This window comes from Phaseolus vulgaris, chromosome 11 (assembly GCF_051622355.1).
Source record: "Phaseolus vulgaris cultivar YP4 chromosome 11, ASM5162235v1, whole genome shotgun sequence".
In the NCBI taxonomy this organism is placed as follows: Eukaryota; Viridiplantae; Streptophyta; class Magnoliopsida; order Fabales; family Fabaceae; genus Phaseolus; species Phaseolus vulgaris.
In genome coordinates this window covers 49,566,969-49,579,763 of record NC_143508.1, presented here as the reverse complement: position 1 = coordinate 49,579,763, position 12,795 = coordinate 49,566,969, and the positions used below count along the sequence as shown (strand labels likewise).

Sequence of the window (12,795 nt, the reverse complement as noted above, 5' to 3'; positions counted from 1 at the left end):
AAGATGAGGATTTATGAAGAATAATAATAATGGGATCCCCCACTTATATAGAACATAATTTACCCACCCATAATTCAATTGTGGGATCTCTATACCCCACAATAAAGGTAAACGGCTAATATTTTTTTCTTTTAAGTTACTCATATGTTACTCAATTTTTATTTATTATTTATTATTTATCAATTATTTTAAATTTTAATATGAATCAATTATAATATTAAAGCAAAGAGGGATAATTAACAATATGTAAAATGTCAAACTAATAGATAAGCCATGAGAACATAACATGAAGTGATATCTAATATAAATAAGAGGAAGTTTTAAAATATGTAATTGAATTTTTAGGAAGTGCTGAAAGTCATCCCATTAATTATTGGGTCAATGCAAATAGGCTTTTTTTTTTTTTTTTACTATTTATTTTGCTTGTGTAAGAAGAAATGATAACACGTCTCTTCAATATAAAGAGGGAAAAAACTTGACAAGATAGTATTACCTAATACATTCGATTTTTATATTGTTTGATTCATATGTTACGATTGTTTCAAAAATGTGTTTTTGCTTGAAAACTAAAGGAATGTTTCTTTTTTAAAATAACATAAGATTTAACAGGGTTTCCATATGCATCTGTGAGTTCAATAGGGTTTCCATGTTCATCTCGCAGTTCCACTTGTTGTGCCATCTTCGAACTTTTCTTTGCACGTAAACCAAATTCCATGTTAATTATATCTGTGATAAAAAGAAAGCTATATAGGTATGAATAAGGGTTAATATCCTATGCCAGAATGGTATACTCAGATGAGGGATGTAGAAGGGAACAATGCTATCAGAACCTCAAGCTACTATGCAACTTTTTTCTTTTCTAGATGGCTATGGAGAGTATGAATTGTTCAAAATATTTTAAAGGTGGGGAAGAGTGAAGGAGGTATTTATATCTAGAAAGCTTAATAGGTGAGAGAGGAGAAAGGTTTAGTCCAGTTTTATGACATTAAAAACGTTGGGCAGCTAGAGAAGGAAATGGATTCATATAGGAATATCAAACTTCGTATCAATCGTCGTAGGTTTAATCCAGTTGTCGTTGGCGAAGCAACAAAATCTTGGGACAATATTGAGTTTTGTGTTGCTAAATACTCCTTACTCCAGCCACCCACAAACCCGTCTACACCTTATTCTGCGTAGGGCTCAAGTGCACTAAATAAATATTCTCAAAGTGGCACCTCAGGTCCTTATGTTGGACGGAGAAAATACATATCCATCTCAAGCACAGGGACCAAACACATTGAGCAACAACACATCCCAGGAAAACATGTTGGGTATTCTCTTCTGGTGCTTGACACAGAAGGAGAACTAATCAGTATCCCTCTCCTGATCAAGCTACTTCTAGTAGGTAATTTGTCCAACAAAATCCTCCAAGTTGTTGCTAGAGCACTAGGGAATGCTTTAGCCTGCAACAACTGGTTGAAAATACCCGTTTGGACCCCGTTAGTAGAAGAACCTAAGTGTTTATAAGCTGATTTCATAGAAAACTCTCATGTGATGTAACCTCCCCACACCTGAAGGTCATGTGCCTCCCTATTAAGATAACCTGTGGAAATAAACCTTAACATTTATTCTTCTTGTAAGGACTTCCACACTCGTATCTGATTCTCCTCCATCTAAGTCGCCATTTCCATACAGAGTCTTCCTACTCTCCAACCTCACTCACCTTCTGCCCCTGATCCAAAGAAATAGAATGCAACCTCGAGTATATAAGGAGATAAACTTGTAATTACCTACCCAAACATCCTTCCAGAATCTGACTTTATCCTCAGTGCCCACTTTCCAGGCCAGAACTTCTTTAAATCAACCTTCTGCAATGCCCTCTCCCCATACTTTAGACAGATCCCTCCACCACCAAGCTTGACTGGTACTTCTTAGGTATTTGACTTCGACTTAATTCAACACCATATTAGAAATTAAATATCCTTCCACTTTTCTTGTTCTTCACTCACCAGACGCCATTTCCATTTGGTCAGAAGAGCTTTATTGAACTTTCGAATGTCTTTAATCTCCAACCCACCATCCTTCAGGTTTGCATACATTGTTCCAACTGAGTCACGATATGACTCTTTTCATATATTTTTTTGAAGATTGGTTTGTTAATCTATAAAGTTTGATGATGTTAAATTAGTATTTTCTATATAAGATTTGAAACACCCCTAAATTTTTATTTTATTTTATTTATTTTTTATTAATAAAAAAATATAATAATATAACTCACAATAGTTAAGAATAGCACATGCAATGTAATTATCTTGGACTTGGTATTGTCAACATCACAAGTTCATGTGATTTTCTTACTAATTATGTCTCTCCATGTTACTGAATTATATAATCTCTTTCCTTTAATACAAGTCTGCCCCCACCACTAACTGCACTTTCCACTCACAAAATTATTACCGCAATTGACAAATTTGCTTTGCTGTTAGGGTTACACACTTTCCAAATGACAACACAGGAACGAAAGTGACTTTACGTATATATTATCAAAATAAATCATTTTTTATTATAAATACTATAAAAATTCATTAAATAAAAAAATAATTTTAAAAACTAAAATAAAAAATTATTATCTAATTATTTTATAAATTAAAAAATTATTAGTATTTAAAATAATTTTTATTGTTAATAAAAAATTTAAAATAATTTTTAAATTAGTATCTAATTATTAGCTATCAAGATTTTAGTTACTTACTATTTTATATTTTAAATTGATCTATGTTAAGTTTTTAGAGATCAATTTAAAATTTAAAATATTAATCGTTAAAATTTAAGTAACTAATTTAGGTACAAATTTAAAAACTATTTTATAAATTTTTATTAATAATAGAAATCACTTTAAATATGACTAATTTTTTAGTCTTTAAATTAGTATATAATTTAGTTAATAAAATGACTAAATAATTTTTAAATTTATTTACTATTTAATAATTTTCTTGTAGTGAAATATAGGTAAGTTATATAAAGATGATACAAATTTATTATATTATAAGTCGTTTTAAAGTTAGACGACTTTGTTTAAATGAGGTTGAAGTTATGTGTTAATACATTACTTTAGTTTTCATGATGAAGTAGTACTAATTTTAGATAACATTGTTTATTTGAAGAACTTGTTTTTTGCATGTTAATTGAAGTCATGTCTACCATTAATGATTTTGGTTGTTGAGGTTTGAATTGAAATTGTGGTTCATATGTGTATTTAAAAATAGTTGTTCTGATTTGGAAAAAAAAGATAAATGAAATGTTGTCGATGTATCATGTGAAATATGGTCTAATCATTATGCTCCAAGTTCATTGAAGTCAAAGTCTTCCTTAAATCATTTTAGTAACAAGGGTAAAAGTGTAGAAGATTCTATTTGGGAAACTAAAAGTATTCAAACCAGAACTCTATATGGGTTGTTGCAATCAAGAGGACTGAAGTTGCTTCTAATCCATAATAGTTTGGTGGCTACAGGGAAAATGTTGGAAGCAGTAAGGGTGAGGTGAAAAATAAAATTGGAAGTGTGGTGATGACAATCATAAAAACAATTTTTTTTAATCAACAATAAGGAATAATATAAATGGGAATACTAGGGGTACTCCAACCCGCGTACAATAAGCCTAGTTCTTAGCCAAAATTTGTACATATACAACTTACTATAATACAAAAAATAACGCAACAACATAACCCATGTGAAGGATATAAGGCATGACATCTCCACAAAGGTATGTTGGTTCCTTGCTCCTCCCCAGCATTTGAGGTTGAATCACACTCAGCAACATGTGCTCTCATCCAAAATAGAACCCACCATAAAAGAGGAGGGAGATCGTTAACCATCAATGTAGTGATTTCAAACATTAATATACATCAAAACACCAATCAGAATAAGAGAAATTTGATTTTAGGAATTTATAAGTTATCCATGCCCACACCTTTACTTGTACCATAGCAAAAATTTCAATAGGATTTACCACTCCATTATTAAAAATAATCCTATTTCTATGATTCCAAATTCCCCAAATAATGCTATCCACATACATATCATAAAAGCAATTTGAATAAAGAATAGTAAAGGTTTAAGTTTGAGGGAAGAATTTGTTAAGCCTTAAAGTCGTCATCAATTTTATTTTAAAATTTGAATTGTCAATATTTATTATCTTTAATTGTAGTTTTGAATGTCATTTATACCATGATTTTAAATGTAATTTATAATATAAGAAAATATGAGAATTTAAAAAATTTATTGTTTTTTATAACAATAAATAAATATAATTAAATAAGACCCTTAAAGGATGTCTAAACCCTTTTTTTTTCAAAGAAAACCAATTCAAACCAAACCTAAGTACAAATTTCCAACCTAAGAAACAAAGAGAATGATTTCATATAATCCATAAAAACAACTATTTAAAGAGATTGTAGTCTCCATTCCAAAAAAGTAGTGAAATAAAATATAATTTTTTTCACGTTTTTTCTCCCACTCAAACTAGTCCTTCTCCAGAGCATTATCCACTGTCATATCTTATCATTCCAAATCTCAAAATTTTCCAAAAGTACCATTGTCTAACATTATATTTTTATACATTCTGGAGAACCTCGTGTTCAGTGAGTTGTCTTCTAACTATTATTATCCCAATCTTATTTTATTTCGTTTAGCTATATCCATCTATAATTTTTAAACACATGTCTATAATATTTTTATAAAACAATTTAATTACTTTAGTTTCTAGAATCTTATACAAAAGTGTTACACTTCTCTGAATCAGGTGAGAAATACAACTGGGAAGTCATAAACTGTTATTATTTTATATACCATATTTGCCTTTTCAATTGGTTAACGCATTAAAATACATAACTTATCGTTAACGCGTTTCCACGTGTTGGTGAAGGTTTGGCAAATTAAGTTTAGTTTAAACAATTCAAAAACCCTAAACCCACGATAAATCGATAAATCATGTGTCTCACACTAATTCTTTGTCAAATTTCGTTCAGTTTAAATTGAGGGACGCTTAATGACCTGTAGAGAACTATTTGAATTGGGGTGAGGGTAATTTGGAATCACAGAAACAATATCATTTTCAACAGGGGTGTGACTGATGCGTCTGAAATGTCTGTTTTGATGCAAGTAAAGGTTTGGTCTTGAATTTCTACAAAATCGCGTTCTGCTCCGTTTTCCTTTTCCAGTTGGTGTCTGGAACCTTTGGAATGTATGCGTTTGGTCAATTGAAGCGTTTCTTAGGCTTCTAGCACGGTTAGTACCTTGGTTGATTAATTTGGTAGGTTTAGCTACATGTTGGTTTTGCTATCTTTGTATAAGGGTTGAACCACTCATAAAGTGATTTACATTTATTTATTTGTTATTGCTGATAAAAAAAAATAATGAAAATTTTATAACATGAAATTTAGCACACTTGAAATCACTGATTACATATGCACATCCAAATTTATTCAATACAAAGGAAGGATCTATATAAGCATCCTTCTGGTGCTGAGCAAAAAACAAAGAAAAAAGCATCCTTCTGGTGAAACACACATCCATTATTTTTATTCATAAGTTTTTTGGAACTATGCCTTGAGAAGATTACCATCAATATCTGAGGTGCATTTGTGCAGGTACTCGATGTAGCCATATGGAGGTTCAACTTCTGCATCAAGCTTCTCATATTCAATGGTCCATTTTATAATAACACCATGATTCTCCTTGTCAATTGCTTGAAATATGAGCTTAAACACCTTAAACCTGTGGTCTATGTCTTCACCGAAGAGTTTGTAGTAGATTGTGTTGTTCTCTTCATCAACGGATTCAATACTCTCGTGACATGTTGTAACCTTACCATCTATTCTTTCACAAACAATCAAGAATCATTGTGTAAGAATTATAAATAAGAGAACAATTCATTTATATATGTATATAACATTTTTTTCAATAGTAACTTAGATAACCTTGTATAGTTTATTTTTTTGAGAAATAAATATTTAAATGTGCAAATCTGGACTTTAGTCCATGTCCTAAGAAGTCATAGAATCTCACATCATTCTAAATTAAAGTTTATGGATGTGAGATGCAAATCATATCTTACTATCCAACTTTTAGAGTCTAGATAACTTTAGAGTCACATTCTAAAATAGTATTAATGTCTATTTTAATAATTATTATTTAACTTTTTATCATTTAGTACCAATTTCTTATTGTAGTATCTATTAACATTTACTTACACAATCAAGATGTTCATACTATAAGAAAATCACGAAATAGAAACTAATTTAAAAAAAAAAAATAGAGTTGCTATAGTGACTAAATTAGAGACCATTTTAGAGACTAAATAAATTTTTAGTTTCTAAATTAGTGTCTATTATTGTTAAATGATTTTTAAATTTGTATCTAATTAGCAACCAAAGATTTTGCTACAAAATTTAGAATCTAAATAATTGGTAGTTAAAACTTTAGTTGCTAATTAGATACCAATTTAGAAACTATTTAACAATAATAGAAACTAATTTAGAAACCAATTTTTTTAGTTTCTATAATGGTCTCTTATTTAGTTACTATTACAACTAATTATTTTGGTTTCTATTGATGATTTTCTTTTAGTCAATTTTTTTATATGAGAAAGAGGCCTGTTATTTAATATATCATGTGCTAATACTACTTACAATTTATTTTTTTTGAAATTAAATCACGTTAAAAGTCCATATATTTCTTTATATATATATATATATATCATGTGGTTATTGTTATTTTTATGTCAGATTAAGTGAACATATGCTATATATTTATTGAGATCCAACACAACTTATTTATGGAGGATTTGTCTCCCATCTAAATTTTTGTAATGAGAAAAGCACAATAATATAGATATTAAAGTAGTTTTTATTATTAATATAAAAGTGTATTAAAAAGATAGGGAGAAAATAATGTGCATAGAGTTTTTAGAAGTTTAATTACCTATGACATAAGTCCAGTGCTTGATGGTGTCATTGTGATGCCAGTCTTCACCTTGGTGCAGCTTGGTTCCATGAACCCTCTCAGCAAGGTGTTGAACATCATGGAGTTGCGTTGCGAAGAGGTTGAACCACTTTTCAGCAGTTGCATGAACCCCAATTTCAGTGCTGATTTTGCCCAAAAGTACCATGGTGATGAAGAAAGAACCAAGTTATAGAAGAAAGAAGAAAGATGAGTGATGGTGAAGAATAATGGCACCATATCCCCCTCTTATATAGCACATAATTTACCCACACCCCTCATAACTTAACTCAATTGTGGGGTCTCTATACCCTACAACATAGGTAAGCACCTAATAATTTCTTCTTTAAAAAATATTCAGTTCAGTTACTCAATTTTTATTTATTATTTATTATTTATTATATATCCACTGGTTGAAATTTTAAAATGAATCAATATTTTTGATAAGCAATAAAAATATAATATGTAAAATGTCAAACTAATAGATAATAACATGGAGATAACGTGAAGTTGTATCCAAAATAAATATGAAGTTAGTTTTGAGATTTGTAATTGACAAAAAAAAATATTATTATGCATTCTCTTGTTAAAGGAAGTGCCCAAAGTCATCCCATCAATTATTGAATCATGCAAATAGTTTTGTTTTTTTTAGGGTTTTTTTTTTCTTGTTTGAGAAGAAATGGTAACACGTGTCTTCAATAATATTGTCGGTTTTAAGAGGGGAACTTTTTTGACAATATAATAATATTACCTAATATATTGTTTTGGATTCATATGTTATGTTTCATAAGATTCTTTAAAAAAGGTGTTTTGTTTGAAAACTGGAGAGCAATATTTGTTTCTTAAAATAATGTATAAGATTTGATTGTCATTATTATGATGATAATTACAACGAGTGCCCTAGAATTATTGGTTACTCCACATTTTCATACATTTTATTACGAATATCTTTTGTTTGCTTCTCTTTCTAATTAATCATAGTGTATTTCTAATAAATAAATAAATTATTCTTTAACCAAAGTTTAAAGAATGTTGATTAACTAATAGCCAATAGAGTTCCCTTATACACTCTATTGGATATAAATGTCAAGTTGAATACATGAGATCTGTTTTTGGGTTCTTTATATATGACCTAAGCTTTTGGGAGAATATCTCTTTATCTTTAATCTAAGTGTAAACCCTAAATATTTTTATTTATTTATTTTTATTATAGATAAAAAAAAATTCAATTTTACCATTCCTATAATTTGTTCTTATAATTCTACACCTTTCAAATAAATAAGACTTACTCTAATATCCTTCTAAACTCTATCTTCAATGCTATTAAGTTTTATTAGATAGAATTGTTGGAAGTTATCTTTAGTTTAGTTGATTATGTTACATTATCAACCTTGGGAACTTAGTCCTCAAAGAAAAAAAAAAACCCTTGAGAACTTAGTCTTCAAGTTCATTACCGACCCTCTAGTCTTTCCAGAACTTGATAGTTCTCGTTGTCAATTTCCCAATTTAAATCGTCTTCGAAGTTATTATTCCACTTCTCCAACTTTCAGATTATCTTGAAATCTTTCCAACAAAGAAAAATATTGTAGATACATCTGTCAACCTTCAGATTAGTGAAGTGTACACCTCTCAACCTTGAGATTAGTCGAGTATAGTCATTCATATATATAAAATTAAAGAATTATTAAAACGTGTTATTTTTTGAAAAAATTATGTAATAAATAGATTTTAAGTATAAAATTAAATATTAAAATATTTTGTGTTAACTTATTAATAATGTGAATGTTATAATATTATATATTAAAATTTTATTTATTAAATAAAAAATACGATAAATATTTAAAAGGCTTAAAGCTGATAAAAAAAATTAAAAGGCTTAAAATTTGAACTTAAAAAAATATCAGTTTTATATGTTATATAAAACGGAGAGTGTCTTTGAAAAGATTAACAAGAAATATAGATCATGTTAAAAATAATTTAATAAAAATATAAATATTAATTACATTTCTTAATCTATATTATCATTCTCCATATATATTACTCAACTATGATGTGATTCCTATGACTTTCTATTCAGATAATTTATATTATATATATTACATTCATGATTAATTCTCTTAAAAAGAAGAAGAACAAGTGCATTAAATTACTGAAATATGTTCATTAATACGTTTCCATATATATTTACAGAAATCATAAATAATATGCATCACATTCAACACTTCAACTTATAATAATTCAACAAGCTTCCAGACATCATCACATGCATATTCAGATTTATTCAACACAAAGGAAGGATCTGAATAACCATGATCCTTCTTCAAACTCAACACAGATATATTATTACACAGAAAATCACTTAAAATAAGGTCAAGGATTGTTTCTTATTTATTTATTTTTAATTTTCTGCATAACTTTTTTGAGCTACATAATCACTCTCTCCTAAAATTGATAATTTAATTTTAAAACATATAACAATTAAATAAGTTAAATAAATCTGAATTTATATTTATCCTATATAATAAGCTTCAATTTTATTCAAATTAAATTAATATAAATTTAAATTTAATAAACGGAATTGTTATTTCAAAAACAAATGGCGGTGCAGAGATTTGTTCAGAAGTTCAGTCATAACATGTGCTATATAACTGCTACAACTTTATAGCTAAATAAAAAAAATTGCAGAATGTCTAAGATTCAAAAGATATAACGACAAGTAAAGATCAAGTTAAAAATAATTTAATAAAAATAAAAATATTAATTATATTTCTTAATCTATTATCATTCTCAATAACAAAAGTTTTACGGACATCGGACGACCGAAAACATGAATTAAAAATATAACATAATAAATACGTGTCAAGAAAGTAGTTACAAACTAATGTTGAATGAGTCAAGAACACACTAAAAGACACCTCCGAGGTATGAGGAAGCCACTGCACACGACCTGGTGACCATTACACATGTTTTAGTGAACCAATTACCTGCCCGCGCAGGAAAAGACCTAAGTCAACCTATAAATGAGACTTCTAAAGGGGGAAAAGTATGTTTTTGATATCCTGAGAGAACAGACTAATCACTATAACTGATTTAAGCGTTAGAGTGCAATCGCAGGTACCCCACCGATCGACGGAGCCCGTGCGCGAGAGGAGAAGAACTTTGAAGAATTCAGAAACTATTAGTACGAGGACAAATTGTATATCGAGTGAATAAATATTACTCAAAGGTCATCCACAGAAGTGAAAGTGAAAAATAAAAGGAAGAATATAGCTCATTCAACCATGGTGGGTTCTATGACTTTCTATTAGATAATTTATATTATATTACATTCATGCTCAAGATACATTTTGACAAAATCACTTAATTCAATAACATAAAAGCAGGTCTACAGATAATATATATTTACACAAATCATAAATAATATGCATCACATTCACATGAACATATAATACTATGGACACGCCAGCATGCTCGTGGTGGGTAGCTTTATAATGAGTTCTGAAATTGTTATGTTTACTATAAAAAGTAAACTGGATTTTTTTTTTGGTTGAAACTAGTAGCTACGAATTTCTATTATTATCCTGTTTTTGTACGTGATATGTTGATTCGGGGTGTAGAGAAAATTAAAATAATATTACTAACATGTGTTAGTATTATTTTTTTATTATAAAAAATAATAAATAAATAAGGATCACTTAAGGGATTATCTAACTCTTAAAAAAAGATATGACTTCAAACCTTAACTTATTCCAAATCTAAACAAAAACTGTGAAGTAACCCTTATCCTAAAAACAATATAGAGAAAAACAAATTTTAAACCCTAAACTCTAAACTTCGTAATAAAAATATAAACAAACCACAAGTTCCTCTTTACAATAACATAACATATGAAGTTACCACAAACTCAAACAAATATAGATAAACCATTTCACATAACTATTGCTCCTGCGCCCGCCGTTTGTTTGCCGACCAGCAGTAGGGGGCCTTGGCCCCCCAGAGGCACGTGTCGTTGGTGACCCTCATAAGGTGAATCAGCCTTGCGAGACGCCTTGAAGCGCAATTTTCATCGAGCGACGGGTAGAATCCTTTGCAGACGACTTAAATACGCGACGGGGTATTGTAAGTGGCAGAGTGGCCTTGCTGCCACGATCCACTGAGATTCAGCCCTTGTCGCTTTGATTCGTCCCTCCCCTTCAACCACTCAAACAAATATCCTTAGAACCTTTATACTCTAAAGAAAGAAACAATTTCTCCTAGTGCATAACATCCCCTTACTCTACTCAGGGGGACAAACTACTTGAAATCATCCTGCAAAACATGCAAATTCTTCCTTTCTGAAACAAGGAGTTAGCAATACAAACCAAACTAAGGGCTATTTAATAAATTTCATACATACGAAAGGTTTCAAGCACCATTGAGAATAAGTGAACTTTGCATCTTTTTCTTTACTAGTAATCTAATTAGTCGAGAATTTTCTTTGTGTCACCGCAAAAACCTTTATATGATCAATTCTCTCATTCTTAAAAACACACATATTCCAATATTTTCAAATTTCACTTACAATTTCAATCCACACACCTTCCCAAATTCTGGACATCTGACCGTTCACATTAGTTTCACTAATGTAAAAATATTCATATAGACAACAATTTTTTAAACATTAAGCGTCGATTCTAAAATCGTAGTTTAGGAACAATTCTTCTATAATTTTGACTTATAGATATCGATTTAAAAATCGACGTCTATTAAGCCATTATAAACACTGATTGTTTGAGTAAACAATACTTAAGGACATTGGCGAGTTGAAAGATTGATTCCCTTTTCAAATTTTCTTTGTTTGAATGTAGCAGACATAAGATTCTATCATTATTTTGTTTTTTTGGTAAATGTTATGTTGATGGGAGGATGAGATGAAAATTGAAGTAATAATGTAATATGTGTTCGTTGTATGATTCTACTCTTTAGAGTAATAGGTACTTTGTGATAATAATTTGACACAAGAGACTGAGTTTTTTTATTTATTTTTTATAAGAGTTATTCCTACTATTTGATATTAGAATATGTAAGGATCGAGAAAAATAGTCTTAAAGTATAAATGGTACAATTAAAATGACACCTAAATATTTTATTATTAAAGTGAAAAGGCTATATAAATAGAAATTTAGTTATTCAGGTTTCATTTTAAAAGAACCATCATCTCTCTAAAAACTCATTTTCCTTTCCTCTGCCTTCTCTCTAAGATTCTGATCTCCTCGCTTATCAGTTTGGCGATCGGAGTCTGTCGTTGGCAGCAAAGACTACAAGACTGCCCGATCATAATCTCTTATAGAGTAAGTTCAGTTTTGTTCCTCTTTTTCCTTTTCTCTCCCTTCTCTCTAAGATTCTGATCTCCTTGCTTATCAGTTTGGCGATCAGAGTCTGCCATTGGACTCCTAGCAGTGAATCCTATAAGATTGCCCGATCAGAATCTCTGATAGAGTAAGTTCAATTTTTACCCTTCTCTGAGTCCAATTTTGAACTTGTAGGTCTATCTCAATCTAAGTGTATGCATGTGCCTCTTTTAGTTTTAGGATTAGTCTTTAGTAGATCAGAGTCTTAGAGATATAGTTAGATTTTTTATTAGGACTCTGTGGTGCAGGTTAAGCTACTTTTGAAGATTTTGGTAGGTTTGGAGCTCTTCGTGAGCATATGCTCAAGTAAAGGTAAGGGAAGCTAGTTTAAAATCTTCAATAGAATCCTAGGTTAGAAGATTTGAATGTAAGTGTGACAGGGTCACCAATTCCAGATTTTGTTGTAAGATTTCTTGTTCTGAGTAGAT

At 29.7% G+C, this 12,795-nt stretch overlaps 1 protein-coding gene across 1 annotated transcript; it reads right to left on the bottom strand.

The window, feature by feature from the left end:
* Positions 1-5,391: 5,391 nt before the first annotated feature.
* On the bottom strand, positions 5,392-7,289 carry LOC137811416 (MLP-like protein 43). Its single transcript, XM_068613159.2, has 2 exons — positions 6,960-7,289; positions 5,392-5,850 (listed from the first exon to the last, which is right to left on the bottom strand). Exons 1-2 carry the CDS (start codon positions 7,144-7,146, stop codon positions 5,579-5,581), a joined length of 459 nt encoding a protein of 152 aa, XP_068469260.2. The 5' UTR covers positions 7,147-7,289; the 3' UTR covers positions 5,392-5,578.
* Positions 7,290-12,795: the final 5,506 nt, after the last annotated feature.